The sequence below is a fragment of the Schistocerca piceifrons genome, chromosome 2, assembly GCF_021461385.2.
Source record: "Schistocerca piceifrons isolate TAMUIC-IGC-003096 chromosome 2, iqSchPice1.1, whole genome shotgun sequence".
NCBI lineage: Eukaryota > Metazoa > Arthropoda > Insecta > Orthoptera > Acrididae > Schistocerca > Schistocerca piceifrons.
In genome coordinates, this window is record NC_060139.1 from 839,531,651 (window position 1) to 839,557,990 (window position 26,340).

Consider the following 26,340-nt stretch of genomic DNA (forward strand, 5'->3'; position numbering starts at 1 on the left):
TTAGGCAGTTCCGATTTTTTTGGGAATCTGCTTTAATGAAAAGTTGACAATGCTGCCACATATTTTTCAACATGACTAGCATGTTTACAAAAGCTACATGCTCTATGCCCACACCTTTTGGTGCACAGATCACATTACTCACCTCTGTATTTACAGTGCCCTGACCTCGTCCCAGTTGGTCTATGGTTGCCAGGTTTCTGGTTCAGTGGCACCTTCAGCTTTGAAATTATTGAAGCCAGTCCATTATTGAGGAGTAAGACTGGCTAAAGATGGCTTCCAGACATGGCTCACAGAAAGTCTTCATGCCGATGGAGGATACTTCTCATCAGTTCCGACAGTACCACCTCTTACTGACTTCCTAATCATCCAACTTATCAGATACTTTTTGCATACAAGGGTCATCAACCGTCTGACATCCATCCATGGATGGGATTACCATTTGGAATGCATCTCGGGGTCCTCTTCGTGGTATGTGCTGTTCGTATTATTCTTCCCCCTCTTTGTCTCTAATATTGGTGGACAACAATGGACAGCTGAACTGGTTCTCTGTTTCTCCATGAAACTAGTTTGTTATTCGCAGCTATAACATTTTAAAGGACTTTGAGGTGGGGGCAGATTGGTTGGGGTTATGGTGTGTCTTGCCACTTGCTGGGTCTTGGGGCTCTTGACACTGTCTTTTGCCAGATGCCTTGGTCATCCCTCTTTTGGTTTATGTTAATTGCTTTTAGATGTGGTTAGCTGCTTTTTCCTGCCTTATTCTATTTTCCATGTTAGGGGTAGCACTTCAATGGATGGCCTCCATTGCATGCAGAGCCCCGAAAATGAAACATGGGTGGATGAAGGAGTGTCCTTGCCTGGTCCTTCTGACCAAATTGGCCAGATTATTTCTCTCACTTTATTTTATTATTATCAGTTGAATTGATAACCATTACATCTTTAGCTTTTTTACTCTCTGTCGTCGCCCTTAATAAGGATGATGGGGGCTAGGATGCAGGTGGTGTTTCTCCTGCCACAAGTGAGCTCTGGCAGACGCCTCATCTGCTCTGACTTGTCTTGGCCTGACCCATATACTTTTATTTCTCCAGAAATTATTTACCACCCCTGGCATCAATATTGCTTTCAGTGCCTCTGTTTTACCACTCCTATATATTTTCATAATGTATGAATTGAAATTCGCTACTCGCTTCTGTCTGAATATAGTGGTTAATCTCTGGAACTACCGTAGGGATTTTGATCTCATTTTGATAAGCAGATAAATTGAATCATCAGGAAGATTTGTATCTATAATTTATAAATATTTCGTGAAAATTGGCTGATCGGTGACAAATTTGAGTTCATCACTGGAGAACAATGGAATTGCCATCTAGCAGTACAGCCACCGCAACTTCAGACAGCAGTGAAGATTAAGCAGAACCCTAGGCAGTGGTTCAGCACATGCCTCAAACCTGAAAGGTCGCAGGATCGAATAACGGTCAGATCACAAAATTTTCAGTGTATTTTAACCTAACATTAAACCTCCCAGTGATTCACCAGAACTGAAATGTGGTTTGGATTCCATGTTAAACAATAGGTCTCTCTTACCAGAACTGAAGCAAATTGAAGTTTGGTGGTTTAGCACTAGGTCTAAAGTTCGGTGTTGATAATTAAGAACTTGCATGATCAAATCCTGGTCACATCATGTAGTTTAGTCTCTGTTTTTTTTTAAACTACCAGTCACCTCTTAATGGTGTGGAAATTTGCCACAAATGAAATGTGTAGGTCACCATTTTCTGGTTGGATAAGTGGCCACAGAGATTCAAGTTGCTGAAGTGATGTCCATTTGTAAGACTTGCACTACGATATTGAGCTACATAAAATTATTATTACCAGAATCTGTTCACCTGTACATATATTCTCCTTGTATATATGTTATAAATTAATGAAGGCTAAACTCAGGAACTACTGTGGTGTTTTTGATAATATTTTCATTAATAGATGCACTGATTCATGAGGAAGGTTTGTGTGCATGATTTATAAATATTTGGTGCATATTAGCTGAACTATGACGACTCACAGTCCCCCACAGTGTGTGTTTTTTCCTTCCTATCTGTATGTGAAGACTACTCTCAGGAACTACTGTAAGGATTTTAATACTCACTGTGCACTGGTGCCTCTAGGCAAATTATTCAGCGATAGGTACGCAGTGCTACCTCTGTGAGGCCAAGGTGGGTTGCTAGTACTTCCATAATTTGATCAAATTTTTACCAGATATCATAACTGCAGATAAACTGCCTCATGGCTGAAGAGTGATGATCTCGCTGTTTAGTCCCTTAACTCCAACCAGCCAACGACTTTGTGATTCACTGGAGCACCTACTTAGGGACCTCAATACCAATTACCAAGCCATCGTGTAACAGAGAACCCTCATCCCAGAAATCTCTGCACCAGGCAGGCCTTGGACTGCAGTTTCCAGGGCTGCCCAATCTTCCAGTTGTACCCCCACGGTGGATAACCTTTTGCAAGATTTCTGACTCTCTGAAGGAATTAAGGAGAAGGAAAAGGAAGCTTGGGGGAAGGCTGCTTTTGTGACCCTTGAGCTTCAGATTCCCCTTCCCCTCCACCCCCACCCCCCCTCTTTCACATGGTGATGTTCCATCCTGATGAATTACAATATCATCCTGAAGCATGACCTGTCCTCTTGGCCCCTTCACACATAATCAAGGTGCACTTTAATGTGATGATTCAGTGGAACAGAAACGGATATTACTGTCATCCTCCTAAACTGCAAGGACTAATATCTTCCTGTTGTGTGACCTGTATTGCTCTCCATATAACAATGCTCCAACCCTTTAAGATTACCGTATCTTCTTCTTGAACTGCATTGACCCCTGCAGTGTTTCTGGAGGGATGTGTATGTCGATTTACAAAGATGTTGTCAGTGATTGCATTACCATGCTTACCACACTAGAAGTGAAAGCAGTGCAAGTGTGAGTCAGCCCAGCGATTACCGTTTGCAATGTTTATTTGCCCCCGGGCAGGGCACTTACATACCATCTTAGTAAGAAATCTCTCACCCCTCCTTTTCTCCTACTTGAGATTTCAGTATGTACCCCCTGTTGGGGACTACCACGTCTTCTGACTGACCATCTTTTCTGATCTTTATCTGTCTCCCCTCAATGATTTTATCCCTGCCCAATTTAGTGCCACAAGTAGCACCTTTTTGGTTATCGACTTTATGATCTCTTCCCCCAGTCATGTGGCTTTGTTACAGTGTCACTAATCTTCGCCACTCTGATGGCATTTCAGTAATTCTTCCACTTCTTTGTCACCACCGCCAGACAAGTTGCTGTGTTGAGCTCTGAAGGACTAAATGGTGATTGTATAATTGTGCTATCACCTTCGTTCCCCTCTACATCAGATTGTATCCATGTGGAGGATGTAAAGTGCCATCTCCCCCCCTTTCCATCTGGACCTCTGCCCAACTCCAGCTGCACCTAGCTGCCCCGCCCTCTCATCATCACATCTCTATATGCTCCCACCGACAGCACTTTATTGTCCTCACCCATACCATGCTCTCCTCCCCCTCCCGGCCCTAGCCTCCTCCTTACTCCCTCCATATCCCAACCACCCCTTCTTCCATCATGCGCAGTTGCTCGCAGTCTGGCCCAGACAGCCAGATACAATGGTCTTGTGTGTGTTGAGGCCAAAAGCTTGTGTGTTTCATAGTCTGTTTGTTCTGCCTGTCTGCAACTCAACATCTCCTCTGTATGGTGAGTAGATCTGTCCTTTTCATAATATTGTCATTATTCCATTCTAGATTTTTCATTGTTTGTGTTAAAACTTAATTTGTAATATATTCTAATCACAGAGGAACGGGCATCACCCAATTATATTTACTCTTTAGATGCTTTGGAGCCATAAATGATGTACCCAAATGTATGCAAATTCTGTACACTTGTAGCTAAAACACAGCAGGCAGTTCTGAATCATGAAACAGCAATGGAAAATGAAGTAACATACCAGCGTAGGCTTCAGAGTCCAGTGTCCAATTCAGCAAAATTTTTCTGAGTGTATGAGCTTGTCATGATGTGGTGAAACTACACATTTTTTCTTGCAGTTACTACACGTATGTGAGGGCAAGTCTCAGGAACTATTGTGGGGGTTTTGATACAGATTTAATTAACAGATATAATGATTAATGACAGAGGATTTTGTGTATAATTTATTACAACTATGGCAGACAAGTTGTCTGGTCATAGACATTTAGTGCAGGGTGTCTACGACCCGGGACAACCGGGAGATCCGGGAAAAACCCGGGAATTTTTTCATCCGGAAGAAAACCGGGAAAAACCCGGGAATCTTTTTGAGTTCCAGGAATTTTTCATTGTTTTAGTTTTCAGTTAAATGTTTGTGATTTTGACTGGTAAGAACCAATACTCTAACAAAAAAATTTACTATATCCCGCTTCTGCAGAAAAATACTGCAGCAACAAAACTTGAACGAGATAAAAAAAATGAAAATAAAACTTAAGTCGCAAAGAAAATGCGCCATATGCAACAACAAACACAGTGCTTATACAAGCGTCTGCCAACAGCAAAGTGTGTCAAAGGCTTTAGGAAGACTGTGCAGTGCCTCTTAACAACAAATTGCCTCCAATGAGCGTGACGTGACAGTTTTTTACATTAGATTCGTTTTAATGCAAGATCTTTTAATGTTTCACACGTACAAACATGCGGGCTTCCTGTGTCATCGTAGCTGCGCAAGTGCAGTGACGCCTGTTATATGGCGCTCTCTGGCAACTGTTGAAACGTACCTTTCTAACAGGTCACGGAAAAATATTGCGAATATTGCTTTGAAAAGCGATACTTTCAAAGTAAATTTCCTTTTATGTAAGATAAACTATGTGAGAGAGTGTACGACGAATCTCTTAAATCACAGAGCGTTTGACTCTCATTTAAAAATCAACTCTTTGGGGACGACCATATGAAGAATTTCGAGCCTAGAAGATCAGACATTTACGTCGTCATTAAAAAAATTTATTGGCACATTTATGTGATGTATGACGCGCAAAAAAGATCAACAATATATGTGGAAGCTTAGTTTCTCTTGCAGCTTATTAATCTTAGAGACCAATATTATATGTGATAGCTTTGCTTTTCTTGTAGCAACTATTGTACATTAATTTAACCCATTAATTTTTCTTATTTGTGTGTTTGCACTACTTAAGGGTGATCTGACTACATGACACGTCAAATGCTGTCATCACCTGGCGAGATCTGGTGAGATGAACTGTGACTGGCTTACAAAAGTGCATCGCAATCTCTATTTTAATGCTTCGGAAAGTAACTTGCGGTGTTTGGTGGAATTCCAATTTATACGTTCGTAACACGGAAATATGCAGTGTATATGTTGCTGCACATCAAAGATCTTTCCAAAACGTGTTTTTTTCCCGTGTTTCATTTTCTAAAGTGCCGGGAAATTCTACGCTGGTGTATAAAACCATAAACGGATTGATAAGTGCCAAGAAAAAGTATACTGTCACTTAACACGGAAAAAGTGTATTTTCACCTGGGAGAAAGTGTATTTTCAACCGGGAAATCCGGGAATTATTTTTCCTTGTCCATGTAGACAAGATGTGAAGATGAAGATGAGATAGGTTAGCAGTCAACATGCAAATTAGGGAATAATTTTAATATCGGGTAGTAAACATAGCGCTACGTAGGTATCCGTGAATTTGTGTTCTATATTATCAAAGAAATTTAATGCATCGTAACTCTTCAGAAGAATCTACAATATACTTTTGAGATACTTGGAGAAAAGAAAAATATTTTTGTTTTACTGCAGATTAATGAGTGTGTTGGCTACTGGAATAAACATCTGAACAGTTAGCAACGCAAGAAGGTACTGTGTAAGTTCATATCTGAGTTGAAGGTCAATTTTTGTTTTGTTTTAATGGTAAACGGTGGGCGATAACTTCATGCTGTGAGATCATCTGTTACAAACAATTCCATTTCCAGGTTAGTTTATGATCGTGAGACCGGTAAACCAAAAGGTTATGGATTTTGTGAATATAAAGATCAAGAGACTGCTCTTTCTGCAATGCGAAATTTAAATGGCTATGAAATAGGTGGACGTACTCTGCGTGTTGACAATGCCTGCACAGAGAAGTCACGTATGGAGATGCAGAGTAAGTAGCCACACCATATCTTAATTATTATAATTATTTTATGTATAAGTGATTTCAATAGCTAAAGTCTTTCATTATGAATAATTATTTTTGAAAACATAAAGTAACTTTTAATTAATTTTCAATCTAAATCAGTACTTGATAAATGTATAAAATGAGACCTTTTCATTTGATAGAAAATATTTTCTAAGTGACAACAATCTGGTACACTGGCTGTTTTCAGTTGTATTACAAGATTAACCTGCAAATGTTTAATTTGTGTTAGGTGTTTGGTGTTATTCTCAAATTGTTGGACTCTTATCCAGGCACCAATTAATTAGTACTGTTAATTTTCTCATTTGTTATTTGTACTTCGATGCTACGAATATGAATAGTGGCACAGTTCTCTAATGTAAATGGTTATGTTGACACCAGTACCTGCCTGCTATTGTCCAGGTTGCAGCTGTTTCCGATTTCTTTATTTAGTTTTATGTCATCCACATATACGAAGAGCAAAATAAAGCTGGTCCAGAAAGTATTTCATGCTTTGTAAGGTAGGCAGGTCAGCTTACATCAACTTCACCCAGGGCATGAAGTATTTTACAGGCCAGTTTTATTTTGCCAACTCTGTGTAGTGGTCACCCCTCAGGTCAGAATTTTTAGTGGGTTTGGAGGCTGAGCAGGTGACATGGTGACACTGCAGGTGCAGGAGGCCGAGGTCAGGAGCTGCTGTACATGGTGTTGTATGCCCTAAAGCACCAGTGAAACAGCGTTGTCTGCCCTAAAGCACCAGTGAAACAGCGTTGTCTGGAAACATATTTCTTGCTTGTGATTTTATAGTAGGAGTTGTCATCTTTGGCATGTTGGAAGGCATGTCAAATCGCACACTTGAGTGCAACAAGGAATGTGGACACATTGCTTTGACGATCGTGGCCACGGTGGTCAGGATCTGACGGCAGTGTCATGCAGATAGCCGGAATGGGAGTCTGTAGGCACGAGCCTACTGTAGCTTGTCAGCAGCTTGTGCAACTCACCTCAGCGCTCTCAGAGATGGACCTTCACCTAAGCAGGTGCCAATAGCATATCACAGACAGCGGGTGTGATTAAAGCAGAAGTCTCGGACCCAAATGGCAGCACGACATACAGCCAGGGAGGCACTAATTGGGTGCCTTGCCCAACATGTAAAAAACGGTAGCTTACAGTCACTCGATATGGTCCTTCATGAAGGAAGGCTGAGGCTCGTACGCATCTTCTGTCAGTGATGGTGTTGACGAAACAGCAGTGGCAGCTAAGTTTCACTACAACCGACTGGCTGCAGTCTCGGAGGCGAAGTCTTCTCTCAGCAGCAGGCAACACATCATGATTCAGCAACCAATTTATTCTGTAACTAATGAGACCATCATTGCATCAGAATTGGACACGCAGATGGGATGACCGGATACTGACCCTGAAATGGGAGTATTTAAGTTGGACATAACATCATTGTGGCTGGCGATGCAGTCATTCACCCTCATTATCTGGAGGTGTCTGCACTCTTGGCCCCATTGTGGTGTCTCAGTTATTGTCAGTTTTGATGCCTTCGCACTTTCAGTCAGTGCTAAGACACTATGGAGAAGCTGAGCTTGGATTTTACTTGCTGTGGCTCAGTCTTGCAAGAATCACAGAATGACGCATCGAATGCTGTCAGATTGTGCCATTCGTACTCCTTGATTACTGCTCAGCTTGGTGTGAAAATGTATTTTGAGTGGCACCCAGCTTTCTGCAACAATGGCACTCTTTGCATGTCCGAGATACTGCTTCTGATGCACGGTATGAGCCAGATATGATTCTGTGTCATCTGTGCCAGGTAGTATTTTCAAAAATTTATATTTGCACCCAGGGATTGGATCTACTGTTCAACAATCCTCTCATCTCCAAACATTCATCAGGAATTTTACACTGGCATCATCCTAGAACAACTTCATTTTGCATAAATTACATTGACACTGGTTTATACAGTATAATCTCGGTTAACATCTTACAAGAGTGAGTTACGTTACTTTTTTCCACATAAATATATGTTTTATCTCTAATATGACCGATATCTTTCTTGTTCTACTTGCTATAATTTAATTCTATATATTGGCACAGTTTGTTGCAATTCCTACTTCTTAGTTACGGCATCAAGCCTTTCTGTGGGGATCTGGTGCGGAGATAGGTCAAGAGGATAGGCAGTCTTGCGTCTCAAGTGTAGGTGCAATACACAAGTTCTTCTAAAAAAGCATGGCTATGCTAGTAGAAGAAACACTTATAGTGGTGATATTCTGATGTTATATTTCCTGGAAATGTTGGATATGTTTGAAAGTCTGTTCCGTAGTAATACACCCTTTTTAGGAGGCAGTTAGTCCATCGATCAAGTGTAAGAGTTCTGGACTCAAATGTCCTGTTTTGGATAGACAGGATATTCAAAAGTTTTTTTGCCTATTATAACATGATCATGGTCATACTGATAATAGTTACAGGTAACAGATAGTTGAGCTTATGCTACATTGTAAGTCATGCCATTGATCAAGATACCATAATCTTGAAGTTCCATCCATTTCATGGCCCTAGATTTTCCATTCTCGTAACAGTTGATGATCACGATCTGTGACATAAAGACTGAGTAAATCCAGTGGGTATCTAGTTTCTGAAAATGTGGTTGAGGCTCGAGCACTTCCCTGTGACATTGTATTGTGTCAGGTTCACCTCTTAACAACTGAGCTTTGCACAACCATGCATCATTTTGGACTATAATGGTCAGACAAATGGTAACACTTCCTGTTCTGCTCTCTCGCAACTCCTGTGTCATAAGAGCATGTGCATCTCCTTGTTCCAATATCACTTCCTTCATCTGTAGTCATGGTTTTCCATTACATTGGGTATGCAGTGTTGGGTTATGGGTAATGCATCCCATGCAATGGTTCCATAGCACACTGGTTGCTATCCTACAAATGACCCACTTTGTTACATAAAGCAGAATTATTGACGGTATGCTTGTGGCTGCGGTTAATACATGTCCTATCTATATCCCCTTCATCCAAAATACACAATATGGCGATCATGAAGCCCTTTGCTAGACTTTAATTGTTCTTATCAAAATCATCGAGTGTAACTGGAACTGTACATTCACCATTCACATTACTTTTGCATGCTACTGTTCTGGTCACAAAACAGTGCATTGCGCCCAAACTTACAAGTGGCTCAACCACACACATCATCTCTTGTGGTAATTCTGTACCTGCAAAGACCTAAACTAATTCCCGTGTCCGTGACAGTACATTATCATGGGAACCCATCTGTAGTGTGCATATACTCAGTGCAGTTGGCAATAGCTTCATGATTGGTGCTCCTTGCAACATTGCCTCGCTTGCAGTGGTATCACCCAGCACAAACAGTCTCTTGAAGCTCTACTGTATACCATGAAAGATCAATTTTAGTATGATGTTTAGTGAGGAAATCAAGTGTGATAATTGCAGAATACACTTCACCAACCTGTATCAACACATCTATATGTTTGGGAAAAGCCTTAGCCCCAATGCTAAACTTGACCAGTGTTGTACCCAGTGAACTTACTTCATTATTGCCAACTTAACATAACCAGTAACGTGGAGACCCGAGTCTCTTTCTATCCAAGAGATCTCGTGCAATAATCAATAAATGTACTCCAATATCTACCAGAAACCTATGTTTCCTGGCACCAAGACAACTCCCCCCCCCATGAACCATGGACCTTGCCGTTGGTGGGGAGGCTTGCGTGCCTCAGCGATACACATAGCCGTACCGTAGGTGCAACCACAACGGAGGGGTAACTGTTGAGAGGCCAGACAAATGTGTGGTTCCTGATGAACCATGGCCCTTGCCGTTCGTGGGGAGGCTTGCGTGCCTCAGCGATACAGATAGCCGTACCGTAGGTGCAACCACAACGGAGGGGTAACTGTTGAGAGGCCAGACAAATGTGTGGTTCCTGAAGAGGGGCAGCAGCCTTTTCAGTAGTTGCAGGGGCAACAGTCTGGATGATTGATTGATCTGGCCTCGTAACACTAACCAAAACGGCCTTGCTGTGCTGGTACTGCGAACGGTTGAAAGCAAGGGGAAACTACAGCCGTAATTTTTCCTGAGGGTATGCAGCTATACTGTATGGTTAATGATGATGGCGTCCTCTTGGGTAAAATATTCCATATTCCGGAGGTAAAATTGTCCCCCATTCGGATCTCCGGGCGGGGACTGCTCTAGAGGACGTCATTATCAGGAGAAAGAAAACTAGCGTTCTACAGATCGGAGCGTGGAGTGTCAGATCCCTTAATCGGGCAGGTAGGTTAGAAAATTTAAAAAGGGGAATTGGATAGGTTAAAATTAGATATAGTGGGAATTAGTGAAGTTCGGTGCAGGAGGAATAAGACTTTTGGTCAGGCGAATACAGGGTTATAAATACAAAGTCAAATAGGGATAATGCAGGAGTAGGTTTAATAATGAATAAAAAAATAGGAATGCAGGTAAGCTACTACAAACACCATAGTGAACGCATTATTGTGGCCAAGATAGACACGAAGCCCATGCCTACTACAGTAGTACAAGTTTATATGGCAACTAGCTCTGCAGATGACGAAGAAATTGAAGAAATGTATGATGAAATAAAAGAAATTATTCAGATAGTGAAGGGAGACAAAAATTTAATAGTCATGGGTGACTGTAATTCGGTAGTAGGAAAAGGGAGAGAAGGAAACGTAGTAGGTGAATATGGATTGGGGGTAAGAAATGAAAGAGGAAGCCGCCTTGTAGAATTTTGCACAGAGCACAACTTAATCATAGTTAACACTTGGTTCAAGAAACATAAAAGAAGGTTGTATACATGGAAGAATCCTGGAGATACTAAAAGGTTTCAGATAGGTTATATAATGGTAAGGCAGAGATTTAGGAACCGGATTTTAAATTGTAAGACATTTCCAGGGGCAGATGTGGACTCTGACCACAATCTATTGGTTATGAACTGTAGATTAAAACTGAAGAAATTGCAAAAAGGTGGGAATTTAAGGAGATGGGACCTGGATAAACTGACTAAGCCAGAGGTTGTACAGAGTTTCAGGGAGAGCGTAAGGGAACAATTGACAGGAATGGGGGAAAGAAATACAGTAGAAGAAGAATGGGTAGCTTTGAGGGATGAAGTAGTGAAGGCAGCAGAGGATCAGGTAGGTAAAAAGACGAGGGCTAGTAGAAATCCTTAGGTAACAGAAGAAATATTGAATTTAATTGATGAAAGGAGAAAATATAAAAATGCAGTAAATGAAGCAGGCGAAAAGGAATACAAACGTCTCAAAAATGAGATCGACAGGAAGTGCAAAATGACTAAGCAGGGATGACTATAGGACAAATGTAAGGGTGTAGAGGCTTATCTCACTAGGGGTAAAATAGATACTGCCTACAGGAAAATTAAAGAGACCTTTGGAGAAAAGAGAACCACTTGTATGAATATCAAGAGCTCAGATGGAAACCCAGTTCTAAGCAAAGAAGGGAAAGCAGAAAGGTGGAAGGAGTATATAGAGGGTCGATACAAGGGCGATGTATTTGAGGACAATATTATGGAAATGGAAGAGAATGTAGATGAAGATGAAATGGGAGATATGATACTGCGTGAAGAGTTTGACAGAGCACTGAAAGACCTGAGTCGAAACATGGCCCCGGGAGTAGATAACATTCCATTAGAACTACTGACAGCCTTGGGAGTGCCAGTCCTGACAAAACTCTACCGTCTGTTGAGCAAGGTGTATGAGACGGGCGAAATACCCTCAGACTTCAAGAAGAATATAATAATTCCAAAGCAGGTGTTAACAGATGTGAAAATTACCGAACTATCAGTTTAATAAGTCACGGCTGCAAAATACTAATGCCAATTCTTTACAGACGAATGGAAAAACTATTTGAAGCCGACCTGGGGGAAGATCAGTTTGGATTCCGTAAAAATACTGGAACACGTGAGGCAATACTGACCCTACGACTTATCTTGGAAGCTAGACTAAGGAAAGGCAAACCTACGTTTCTAGCATTTGTAGACTTAGATAAAGCTTTTGACAATGTTGACTGGAATACTCTCTTTCAGATTCTGAAGGTGGCAGGGGTAAAATACAGGGAGCGAAAGGCTATTTACAATTTGTACAGAAACCAGATGGCAGTTATAAGAGTTGAGGGGCATGAAATGGAAGCAGTGGTTGGGAAGGGAGTGAGATAAGGTTGTAGCCTCTCCCCTATGTTATTCAATCTGTATATTGAGCAAGCATTGAAGGAAACAAAAGAAAAAATTGGAGTAGCTATTAAAATCCATAGAGAAGAAATAAAAACCTTGAGGTTCGCTGATGACGTTGTGATTCTATCAGAGACAGCAAAGGACTTGGAAGAGCAGTTGAACGGAATGGATAGCGTCTTGAAAGGAGGGTATAAGATGAACATCAACAAAAGCAAAACGAGGATAATGGAATGTAGTCAAATTAAGTCGGGAGATGCTGAGGGTATTAGATTAGGAAATGAGACACTTAAAGTAGTAAAGGAGTTCTGCTATTTGGGGAGCAAAATAACTGATGATGGTCGAAGTAGAGAGGATATAAAATGTAGACTGGCAATGGCAAGGAAAGCGTTTCTGAAGAAAAGAAATTTGTTAACATCGAATATAGATTTAAGTGTCAGGAAGTCATTCTGAAAGTATTTGTATGGAGTGTAGCCATGTATGTAAGTGAAACGTGGATGATAAATAGTTTGGAAAGGAAGAGAATAGAAGCTTTCGAAATGTGGTGCTACAGAAGAATGCTGAAGATTGGATGGGTAGGTCACGTAACTAATGAGGACGTATTGAATAGGATTGGGGAGAGGAGAAGTTTGTGGCACAACTTGACTAGAAGAAGGGATCGATTGGTAGGACATGTTCTGAGGCATCAAGGGATCACCAATTTAGCATTGGAGGGCAGCGTGGAGGGTAAAAATTGTAGAGGGAGACCAAGAGATGAATACACCAAGCAGATTCAGAAGGATGTAGGTTGCAGTAGGTAATGGGAGATGAAGAAGCTTGCACAGGATAGAGTAGCATGGAGAGCTGCATCAAACCAGTCTCAGGACTGAAGACCACAACAACAACAAGACAACTCCACAAGCAGCGTTCCATCTCTGCATCTGCATGTCCAGTACTACACTTTATTGGAAACATTTTCTGGTGGCTGACACCTTCCCATTCACATTTATTGAAGATATTTGCTGATACTGATTTTCCCGTTTTTTACTCTTACATTCTCATGCTTTGTGAGCTACTCGTCTGCACTCTTAGCATTCCAGCTGATGACAGTGTTGGAAATGGTCCTCATGCCTACATCTGTGTTATTTCATTATTGAAGAAAACACCTGGTGGTTGCCACAGTCTGTAGTTGCTATATCTGTCTCTTCCAACTGTGTGGAGATCCTGATAACTGCGGCCAAATCAGAAGGGTTCTCCATCCTAATCTGCACACAGCATTTAAGTGGGGAATGCCATGCAAAAATACATAGAGATCCTTATTCTTATTACTCATTCTGTGTTAGCACGTACATTTGGATGTTGATCTTTTGCATCCTACCTGAGAATGGTTCAATGGACTTGTTATTCTCACTAAAGAAGCAAGTACTGATCTGCCTCCTATTCTGCTGTCGTATTCCCTTCCCCCCTCCTCCCTCTTTGCAGGTAACTGTTCGAATGTTTGCACATCTCGTTAAGTCTCATGGTAAGTAACATATGCCTTAGCCTCTCCTATAAACCACAGATTGGTCATAAAAAGGCAAATTTCATCAGACCAACTGCCCAATGTGGCAGACATCATCGAGGAATATGCTTATGTCTTCTTGTTGCCTTGGCGAAAAAGGTGTTCTCAAATTTGGTTTTGCAGGATTGATAGGAGAATGTACACACGGTATAGTCTTAACTTCTCCAAGTTGTCCTAGTACCTAGTGCTTCTCAGCACACAGTACCTCTCCATGGCCCTTGCAACGTGCTACTTCCCCAGCTTTCTGTTAAAGTGCTTCTTGTAACCTAATGATGTGCTCCATCATAGCATCAACAGAACCCCTATTACTAGCACTTTGTGTTTCTGCTAGCATCTTACATATTCTGTTGTTGTCCATACAATAAAGAAATATACAATACAAAAGGAAATGAGCACTAGGTTCACACTACAGAGTACACGGTACACAAAAAGCTACTCAAGTCATTGTGGCATATCATAGCCCATATACATTCAGTACACTCTCATGTCAAAAGATCCCAACATTGACAAATGAAACATATGGCTAGTACAACTGTCGTACACGACAACTTGTACCTAGAAAGACTGCAAAGTGTGCACCTGACAGATGTTAAATATAGCTCCCGACAATTATCCTTAAAACTAGTCAGGTCAGGAGGTTTACTCTGCTGTACAAAAGTTCCCCTTAGATTAAAATAAACGTCCGTACAATCGACCGAGGCCAGTGAATTACATAATGAAAACAGCCAGTTACAAGGTAAACAGTCAGTTACAAAGTTAAAAACATGCTTCTTCACTCACTGCCCTGCATTGTGTGAATCATTGGCTGCAAGACGATCGCTGCTGCTGCAGGGATGACAGTAACACGAGAAACTGGTGTTGATCGTAGTGGTATCAATTGTAGTTTAGGCAACGTGAGGCCCACTTGTGGCCACCAGTTGTCGTCATGATTAGCCACCTGATACCATTGGCACGGTGCCCACTACTGATCGCCAGTTGTAGCGGTGTCGACATGAGGCCCACTTTTGACCACCAGTTGCAGCAGTCACTTCTCAGATCAGGGTTTTTAGTGGGTGTGGAGACTGAGCATGTCAGGTGGTGACGCTGAAGGTGCAGAAAGCTGAGCTTGGGGGCTGGTGTGAGTGGCTATCATACACCCTAAGCTCCTAGTGAAACAGCATCATTTGGAAACATGTTCATTCTGTGTGATTGTACAGTAGGGGTTATCTTCTCTAGCACAATGGAGTGTGTGCTGAATTACACACTCAAGTGCAGCAAGGAATGTGAGTACAGTGCTTTGTCCAGTTGCGGCCATGGTGTAGGTCAGGACCTAACAGTGATGTACAGATAACCAGAATAGGAATCTGTAGGCATGAGCCTACTGTGGCTCACCAGTAGTTAGTGTGGCCCACCCCACCACTCTCGAAGACAGTCATCCACTTTAACAGGTGCCTACAGCATACCACAGGTGGCAGATGTCATGAAAGTGGAAGTCCAGGAAAGTGGAAGTCCAGGACCCATATCAGCAACACATTGTACAGCCATGTAGGGAGTACTTGGGTGTCTTGCCCAACAGCTAGAAAGAGGTAGATTGCAGTCATTTGGTACAGCCCTTCACAATGGAAAGGCCAGGCTAGTCCTCATTTTCTATTAATGACCGGTGGTGGCCAAACAGCAGTGGGAGCTTGCAGTGGCTAAGTTCAGCTACAGCTCGCGCCGCTGTCTTGCAGGCAAAGTCTTCTCTAAGCAGCACACAAGTACAATAAATGTGTAACTCAGATTTTATCATCAGTTTTAATTTTTCAATATCACTTTTCCTTCATGTACAAGATTTTCATCAGTTTCTGACAAATTGGGATATGACTTCATGAACTGTACATTAGAGGGTGCCTTCAAGCTAAAAGTGGATTTTCTTAAAATTTAGAATTTTACCATAACTTCCATATTAATTTCTGTTGTCCATGTAGCAGGTATCAATTCAGTCTCTCTGCAAGCAAAATTTCCTAGGCAAGGTTTAGAGGGCATGCCGGTAGGTAAAGCGGTAAGAGATGCACCTGCTCAGTAATTCTCTCTTCCTCTAGATGTTGTTTGTAGGACACTACCGAGGAGAGAGATTGTCTTATCTCTGTTTCCTGCTGTGTATCGAGACTTTTATAAAGGTCGAACGACATAGGTCTCTGTTGCTGGTTTCTTCATTAAATTGTGTTGTGAGAGAGTAATTTTCCTTTGTGATCCCATAAATAGCTGAGTAGCAAGTGTCCGCTAAAGTGGTAGCATCAAGACTAATTGTTTTTATAGGTCAGCCAGTACCCAAGACATTATTTGTAGGTCTCTAAACTGCAATAATTCATTCTCTGGGTACAATTATTCCCACTGTAAACTGCCCACCTCCTCAGTTTATTCCTCTAGTCATGCAATTTTCTTCATACACAGATTCACATTTGTGGGGTGTTACTCTCCATAACACACAGGTGGTCTTGAACCTTGCATCTTCAGAGAGAAAAGTTTTGCATGTCTCCTCATGTTCCAGGAGTTGTGAAGGCCAGTGTCAGAACACTCCAAAATTCTCCGCTGCATATTATTATTACTATTACTATTACTGTTTCTCCAAGGAATACCAAGAACCGGAAGACAGCTGATGAGAACTGACTTTGCTTTGATTTTAGCTCTGATATTCTCAATTTATTTTCATAACTTTCCCCTTTAATTTTCTTTTAGTTTAAATATTTCTTGCATTTCTTTCACAATATGTAATCGTGCCTATAATTTGCTATTAATTAAAAAAAAACATTCTGGTCTAATCCCTGTCATACTCAATTTTTGTTTCATTAGAAGTACATTTCTGTTTTTGCTGTTACCACTACCACCACCATTACTACTACCTCCACTAATACTCTTAGTCCTACTCCTAGTCCTACTGCCACCACCACTGCTGCTGCTTATTGGAGTAACAAACTATTGGTTTGTCAGGTCTGTTACAGGGCCCTGTTGTGGAGAATCCATATGGAGAAGCAGTACAGTCAGATAAGGCCCCTGAGGCAATAAGCAAAGCTGTTGCATCTTTACCACCAGAGCAAATGTTTGAACTGATGAAACAGATGAAACTTTGTGTTCAGAATAATCCAACAGAGGCTCGCGCAATGCTGTTACAGAATCCACAACTAGCTTACGCTCTTCTCCAAGCCCAAGTGGTGATGCGCATTCTGGATCCTCACACAGCAGTTGTGAGTAAACTGTGTTTTGTTTTGTGCAAGTTACTTTATGATTACTGATTTTACTTACTCTGATGCATTTTCCTTCATCTTTGCCTTCCTTCCTCCTGATGCGTGGTGTAGCCCTATTAGTGCCTGCACCCCAAGTTTTTCAGTGTTCCACTAACAATCCTTCCTGTGTGCTTAGAGTAATATTGGAGTAATACTGTCTAGTTTTGTATGTGTCTACCAGCAGCACTGGGGCTGCATCTCCTGAAGGTAAGTACTAATCAGCTCGTCTTCTCTTTGTGGATTTAACTTTTTTTTGAAAAAGGAATATTGTGTTTTGCACAGTAAAATTAATCAATCAGTAATATAAATGTATAAATGACGCCAACAGATAATGTGATGATTACCTATTAATTCTAAATACTTTAATGATCAAATCATAAAAATACTAACTGTGCTAAGTAGAATTGTCTAACTTATCAATAGTATGATACATCAAAGTGGAAGCAAAAATTAATAACAGTACCTAGTCAAAACAGAATCTGCTTGAGCAGGCCTGAGGAATGCACAATCAGTAGCTTTTTAACTTTTTTAATTCATAAACTCGGTGCCGAATACAGGAAATTGGGATAAGAAAATGTAAAATACAAGCACACAGTACAAAAAATTAGTCACCCTCAGAAAACATAATCCTAATACTATGTAACACCACCCCTAGCGTTGATAATGACATCAGTTAAGCAGAAAATTGTGTCCAAGTTGTTTCAGGTATGCCATATGTAGCTGATACCACTAATTGAGTATTACATCCTGTAGAGCAACACAGTTGTGGGAATGTTGATTGCAATGTTTTATTCCCTCTCCTAAAAAGTCCAGCCATTTTCTAAGGAATTATGGTGGGATGATTTAGCAGGTCAGTTGAAATACTATATGGTGCCTGAATGGTCATAAAACCAGAAATGCATACCTACAGTCGTGTAAACAGTTTACTCTCAATTTGGAAGATGAGAGTGCCCACAGCATACTCATCATGAAGATGTAGAAGAAAGAGCAACAATTGGCCACTGAAAATGTTCACAGTAACCTAAATGAGTGGGCCCAAGTCGTGGTATGAAAAGCACCACCAAAGCATCAGGAAACCACCTCCAGCCTGAAGTACACTCTCCAAAGCCTGCAAGTTTAGCATCTCTTTGGAGCATCAGTACTCTTGTGGTTTTGCAATGTTTTGAAAATAAGCCGAATTTCCACTCGATCTCATCTCACTACAGGCCTCCAGTCAGCTACTGTCCTGGCTTTGTGTTGTATGCTTGTCAAAGATGTGTATCTTTACATGCCACTGTAAGCAATAGCCTCCTGTGAGGTACGTGACTTGAGATGTCCATTTCATGCAGTTCCATTTGCAATATTTTCTTTGGAAACTGCTCGAGATGGACATGCATTTACTGACAGTAGAATTCCTATTGGATTGTCATTGACAAGTCCTGACACTCAGCACTGGTCCCTGTTGGTTAGGATGTACAAGGAGGTCAGAAATTCCCTTTACAAACTTCATACTGCATACTTCATCTTCCTACCAAACATATTGGACCCATTCTTGAAATCTGTGCCATTGAATGACTGTCAGGAAATGTGCTTTCAGCATGATGGACCGCCTCATTTCTCTTGCGCTGCTCGGAGACTCTTGTGCTGTTCGGAGACATCTCAACAAATGGTACTGTGGAAGATGGATAGGCCTTGATGGTCCAGCTGCGTGGCTGCCACAGTTGCCAGATTTAACTCCTGTGGACTACTTCTTGTAGGGTCTTATGCAATGTTACTGAGCAAATTCCTTACAACTGAGTGGCACACACATACCACTTCACCACCTTAGTTCACATCAGTGGTGGATGGTTAAATAACTGCCCACTGCTAGTTGTACACCATCTACAGTTCTCCAAACTGACTATTGTGCTTTTATAATGGAATGACTAACATTATGTCTGGGGAGGTGCTTAAGGAAGGAAAAGATGCTCTAAATCCTTTAACTGGTGAGACTAAAGGATTAATGTTATTTTAAATGAATTTCAAACAATGGACAGTCTGAGATGCAATAACAATGAAGTTAGGGTGGAGTGTAAGAGACAGTTATCTATTGGAGACCATTTCCTGTTGCAAGAAGGATCAAATTCCAAGAGTTAACTGTCTACACCACTATGATTTGGTGAACCTGTTGTTAGTTTTAAATGATGTGTTTAAATTAACTGGCTGTTAATGATAGCTTTACTGTTTTATTCATATTTTATATGTCTGTTTGAGTAATAGGACAGAATGAAGCAGACTGTGGTTGTGAGACAGGAGACAGTGACAGAGGCACAAAGAGATAATGACAAGGAGTAGGGCTGAATGAATGAGTGAGTGAGAATAGACAAGTAGGATTGAATGGGTTGAGTGACTTACAGCGAGCATGGAGTATGTTAAAAATAGCATGACGAAGTTTGTGTGGCAAAATATTTGGGAAATTTTTTAAAGGTGCTGAGGAAGGCAGGCTGAAACAGCTGGTACCCCACTTTTCAGTCAGTCCTTCAAACTGGAGCATATTCACTTTTTTTGTGCTCCAGTAGGAGCATTTTTCCTCTGGCACCCATATGATGCTGTGGGTAGGAGGTGCAACACTCTTCATTTCTAGAGACCCATCATCAAATGAAAGTGTTCTCTTACTTGTTGACCAAATCATATCCACAATAACAAAGAATTAGACGAAAAATTGGGGGACTCACACACACACACACACACACACACACACACACACACACACACACACATGTCATTTGCAGCAATGTTGGCTTTGTCGATCTTGAATACCTTATTTCCCCTTGGATAGGACCTGACTGGTTTCACGTGTCAAACATGACAGTGCAACTCTTAAAAAGTGGAAAGAAGTATCAACAAAATTACTGGACCACTTAGTAAATATTCCACCACATTTCACATTTGATGACTGCTTAGCATCAGCTGAATTAAATTTTGACCAATACATGTTGACAGTTAGAGCTACACTAAAAACCCAAAATATATTTACAGAGATGTCATGGCTAATTCATTGTGCAAAAAAAGTGGTGGAATAACAACAGGCTAATATAGATTGTCAATTTATAATTTATCCAATTGCCTGTTCTGCTTATATTGTTGATTATATTTTTATAAAGCCAAACGAGGTAAGTCAAATTTACTAAGAGCAGCAGTAGAAGAGGCCAAAAGTGGACACAGTAGCATAAGCCCTGTCTCTCAGGCCATGTTATAAACTTCTGAAAGCGGAAGTTCTTGTGAACAAAGGGCACCCCAAGGAGCGAGTGGATAATTTAAAATTGTTAGTAGATTTGCAGTCCATTTAATCATCCACCAACACATTTACAAAAAAATTACTGGATCTTGTCCAAAATCAGCTATGCGACAACACATTTGATATAGTGGGTTTAGCTTATTTTGCTTCTTATTATGCATGATCAAATGAAATCTCATGTGCAACTAAATATGAAAACACTGACAATGAATGCGTTGGAATATGGATCAGGCTGTTAAATAATGATGGTTACTTGCAGCAAAGGAGGCGGTCCGGGATGCTATGTTTCCATACAATGGAGTACAATATCCTAACAATTATGCAGAGACCAGCTGACATTATACACAAACTGGAAGGATGAAATTTCTGAATTAGTCAGTGATAATATAAATCTTGAAGAGAAGTTTATCAAACTTAGTGATGAAATCTGTTCAGTCTCTTCAATTCAGTCACTTGGGGGCTCCAGATAAGTTCGAAGTACTGGTTATGTGCATTTCATAGTGTAGACAAAGATGATGCTGGTAATGTAGCAAAAGAAAAAGCTTGTCCTTTAGATGATTATGAATTGGAGACCCAAGCGGGATATTCAGATCATTGTCTGCAGTTACCTGGATAAGAAGCAAAGTTAGTAACATGAGTGATGATGTACTGAGTTTAGTTAGAATTTTGTATCACATGAAGGACACATTGTACTTCAAGAATCACCACCGCGATTTTGTTATTTTGTTAGTGGTGGAGCTGGTACAGGCAGAAGTTTATAAATTAGGGATTTGTATCAATATTTGATGCTTATTGTTAATAGCAATCTGGCTATAAATCCTGACAATGCTAAAATTTTGCTTTGTGCATACACGGAAAAAGCCCCTTTTGGAATTGGTGGTCAAATTGTACACAGTTCAACAGGACATCTCGTGCCCCAGTGTGGCCAAACAGTGGGTTGCCAGCAAGCACGACAAACACATTAGCCTGTAAATTTGCAGAAGTAGGATTAATTATTTTGGATGAAATGTCCATGCCAGTAGTAGTACTCTGAGCCAAATTAATATAAGATTACAGCAAATATTTCACACAAATACACCAATTGATGGTATATCTTTATCATTTGTGTTGATGACTTCATACAGGAGACTACTTGGTTTTTCAGCCAAATACCTGTCGAAATCCATTAGCGCCATTAGCTGGCAATCAGATGTGGAGACCTTTTCATTGCTTTACTATGACAAAAATTATGTGGCAAAGAGATGGTCTGGCATTTGCAGTAGCCTTAAACAACAAGGCTGTCAGTTGGATGACTTCTGTTGTTACACAGTTATTAAATTCTTGATGTTACTCTGCCTTCTGAAGCTCATGTAGCAGTACACTTCCGACCAACAATGAAGTAGGCAGATACAACAATCAAATATTGTGTCGAATGGACACTGAAGGGTGCTTGGTTAAAGCCATTGATGTGGTTTCAGGAGGCTGAAATCCACAAGCTGCTGGAAAAATCCTGCGATCTGTAAGTCCTTTAGCTACAGTGCAGACCTATGGTCTTCCTAAGAACTTGTTTTTATGAGTGGGTGCACGTTATATTATAAATGTGACTACTGACACTAGGGACAGCACCGTGGGAATATTGGAGGCTATAGATTGCTGCCTACACAAAGAGACGAGTGAAAAGTGCCCATCACTTATTCGGCTACTGTTCGATAAAAGTATGGGAATAATATGTCAAATATCTTCTTGGAAACATCAACAGTTTCTCAAATCATATATTGGGTGCTATTAAAAGCTGTCATACTGTCAAAAGATGGAAATCTTGAAATCTAATAGTTCACCATACTCAGTTTCCGTGGTACCAGCAGAAGGTGCAACAATTCACAAGTCCCAAGGTGCAGCCTTAGAAAAAGTTGTGGTTTATATTTCTAAAAACATAAAAATGTTGGTGTTGTATGTAGCTTCTTCTAGAGCCATGTCATTGTTGAGACTTTTTTTTTTAATAGTCCATCTGAAATCTCAGAATTGATTGCTGTGATTGTGAAAAAGGAAAGACTGGAGCAAAACAAACAAATATCACATTTTCAATTTTTCCAAGCATATGAAAATAACTTTGTTCAAATTGTGTTCCAAAACTTACAATCATTACAAGCATTAGCCAGACATCATTACAGAACCTATCATTCCTTCTTCTCATGCTGCACCATGTGTTGAAACACAGGGATGTCGTAGAGACACTTTTAAAAATGATGCTTTTGATGAGACATGCAGAGTAGACAGTCCGGCAGTAGCTAATGCAAATTCAGGTTGGTGATCTGTTGCATATGTGCATCACAATCTTATAAATGCTGTGACAGATGGATCACATAAACAGTAATGCTTAAATAATCGAGGTGCAGCAAACAGCCATTTTGACTGTGTACATTTCGAAATGTTAGAGGTCCAGTTGATTGCTGTTTTAGGTTGTTATAGCATGCATAGACACCACAATATATGATAACAGTGGCAATAATTATATTTCTTAACTGATTGTTGTAGGAGACTTCGACATAGACCAATCCCCAAAATGCAGTTGTACTATATTTCTCCTCCAAAGGCATATTACCATTAATAAACCAACGCACTGCAAGAGCTAATATAATTATTGAAAATGTTTTTTCCAGCTTTGGATACAGTATGGTACTATTCATTCTTTTGTCAGTCATCACTCACAAATCTCATTCATATTTAACACTTAAGTAATCATTTTAATTTAATTTTAGATTTTCATCCAAACTACTAAATCCATGTCTGACTGCAGTCTCACTTGACTGGGTGAAGATAACCCCGAAGATCTTGTAAATACCTAATCACTCTCACAATACAGATACGACTGTTGCAGTTCACATTTCAGGGACTTATTTTTTTGGGGGAAATATTTATTAGTGAAATATCTACTTCTAGTTTCCATGGAAATTTAAGTCCTTGGACTAAATTTCAAAATTCTATGTGGCTTGAAGTGAAGTATCAAACGTCAGTATCTATTAGTGAATTTCTATTGTAATTTAAAAACTTAAGTTATGCCTGGGCACGTAAGGTCACCGATCTTTAAACTTTGATTCAGCTGACTTGAACATTATTCAGTAACAAATTTTTAAAAAGTTTAAGAAATTTGTGTTGCTAATTGGCATAGCATTATAATGTGACTCCAGAATCAATCAAATAAGTGAAACTTACAATATCAAATGTGAAATTACACAAAATATTAATTAAAATCGAACCATTCTTGAAAGTATTGGAATTCCCGGGACCAGTATCTTGCCAGAATCTGTATCGATAACAGGCAAAAATCATTGAGAGGATTGTGATGAAAAATAACAGAAAAACAGCTGCAAAAGTGACTACAGAACTGAATGTCACACTCGTGAAGCGTGTCAGCACTAAAACAACACAAAGGGAGCTACATATGCAGGGAACTGCAGGAAAAGCTGAAATTCCAGTGATGCAAATTCCCATCACAGGAAAGCATGGCGTTGAAGGCATAAAATGTGGAATATGGAGTGTTGGAAAAATGTCTTTTCCCCCCTGCGGGTTCGGGGGTTAGAATAGGCCCGCGGTATCCCTGCCTGTCGTAAGAGGCGACTAAAAGGAGTCTCAAACATTTCGGCCTTAATGTGATGGTCCCCTAAGGGGTTTGACCACTAGATTTCAAAATTTTCTGTTAGTGCGTACCATTTGGGGAAGGACGCCTTACGTGGTGCATTCTATATCCATCTTGCCCCAAGATCTGGCACAACCGTTAGTGTCATGGAGTTGGCCTTCCACCGAGCTTCCGGCCACATCAGCTGCTGTGTGTTCCGGGTAGCATATATGCCCTCCATTCTGAACTTCCATCTTTGCCCTCCTGACACATATGGATATTAGACACCCGACATCCAGCACGGTAGCCAGTCTGTTGTGGTGGGGTCGTCATGTACACTCTTGGTGGTAGCCCCCTGACTACACAGGGATCACACTGCTGATGCCTGAGCTGCTACCTCCCCACATATGCCAAGGAATAGATGCCTATCCCTCTGGGGCATCGGGACTCCTGGCAAAGGCCATCCTCCCAGGTGGTCTTTGCTGCGGATGGGTGGCACCCGTGGGGAGAGCCCCTGGTCGGAGTGGGTGGCATTAGGGCGGATGACCCGCAATGAAGCGTGGTACATCATCTCTCGCTGGTGGGCCTCCACCAGCAGTCTCTAAGCGATCGAGGTCTAACCTCAACGGCAAGCAATCCAATCCAAGATCATTTCCCTCCCTGGCCACTCCATGGGAGGAACGCATGGCTCAAGACAGCAATGGCGATTATTCACCCCGGTACCTTGTCTGTACACGGGTCGATGGTGAATCTTTTATGCCAACCAAGCCCCAGTTTTTTGTGGAGTATTTAGAGGACAAGTTCGGGGAGGTGGAGGGCTTGTCCAAAATGCGCTATGGGTCAGTACTCTTCAAAACAGCATCCTCTGCCCAGTCACGGAGGTTGCTCGCTTGCGACAAGTTGGGGGTTGTTTCCGTCACCATCACGCCCCATAAGAGTCTCAACATGGTCCAGTGTATTATATTCCATAGGGATGTTCTTCTGCAGTCCGACGATGAACTACGCGCCAACCTCGAACGACGAGGTGTTCACTTTGTCCGGCGCGTCCATCGGGGTCCGAGGGATAATCAGGTAGCCAGTGGTGCCTTCATCTTGGCCTTCGAGGGTGATGTCTTACCCGAAAAGGTTAAGGTGATGGTTTACCGCTGCGATGTGAAGCCATATATCCCTCCTCCGATGCAGTGTTTTAAATGCTGGAAGTTCGGGCACATGTCATCCCGCTGTACTTCCAGCAACACATGTCGAGATTGTGGACGTCCTTCGCATCCCAATACTCCATGTGCTCCGCCTCCCATCTGTGTTAACTGCAGAGAACACCATTCCCCCTGCTCGCCAGATTGTAGGATATTTCATAAAGAACGAAAGATAATGGAATATAAGACCCTGGACCGCTTGACCCACACCGAGGCTGAATGAAAGTATGAGAGGCTCCATCCTGTGGCAATGACGTCGACATACGTCCTTACTGCAACAAAGGTTCTCCCATCGTCACATATCAGCTCTAAGATCGGTCAGAATCCACCGTCCCCCTTGGTTGTGGGGGGCACTTCATTCCCTGTTGCTCCTGCTCCATCTACTTCAGGAGCAACACCACCCCAACCATCGAGAACATCTGTTCCCCCTTCCCAGCCGGAGAAGAGTAAGACTTCTTCGGCTACTCTCGCCAGGAAGGGGCCCTTGGGGACCTCCCTTCGCAAGTTCCGACCAGCGGAAAAGCAGACACCTGCAAGTGGCTGAAATAACCGCCAGTCCCTGGTCGTAGGGCCTCACGGTCATCATCCATCCCTGAGACTGACCCAGTGAAACCCTCCAAGTCTGAACAACTGAAGGCACAGCGAGAGAAACAGAAGAAGAAGAAGAAAGTCCCCAAGACTAACGACATTGCGGTGGCACCTGTCCCACCGCTTCCTACAAGCTCTGTGTCTGAGGATGAGGTGGAGATTCTGGCATCCGCTGAGGACCTCGATCTCGCCGGTCCCTCAGCTACCGTGGATAGCACTAGCACAGGTGCTCAATCGGAGGCAGCAGGTGACCCAGCGGCGTAACTGCCTTCCCAGTCTCGTCACGCCTTTCTCAGACACGGACAATGCCATTCTCCAGTGGAACTGCAGCGGTTTCTTCCACCATCTAGCTGAGCTCCGCCAACTTATCAGCCTTCACCCTTTCTGCTGCATTGCTCTTCAGGAAACTTGGTTTCCAGCAATGTGAACCCCCGCCCTCCGTGGCTATCGGGGTTATTATAAGAACTGGGCAGCTTATGAAAGGGTGTCTGGTGGCGTCTGCATCTATGTCCTTAACTCTCTTCA

The 26,340-nt window shown here is 41.6% G+C and overlaps 1 protein-coding gene across 2 annotated transcripts in view; it reads left to right on the forward strand.

Moving 5' to 3' along the window:
- LOC124776908 (cleavage stimulation factor subunit 2 tau variant) overlaps positions 1-26,340 on the forward strand; it is an 89,625-nt gene that overhangs the window by 19,140 nt on the left and 44,145 nt on the right. For both annotated transcript variants that reach the window (XM_047252116.1, XM_047252117.1), the window contains exons 3-4: positions 5,997-6,166; positions 16,891-17,144. In XM_047252116.1, coding sequence (XP_047108072.1) covers positions 5,997-6,166; positions 16,891-17,144 — 424 coding nt within the window. The remainder of the gene's footprint in view (positions 1-5,996; positions 6,167-16,890; positions 17,145-26,340) is intronic.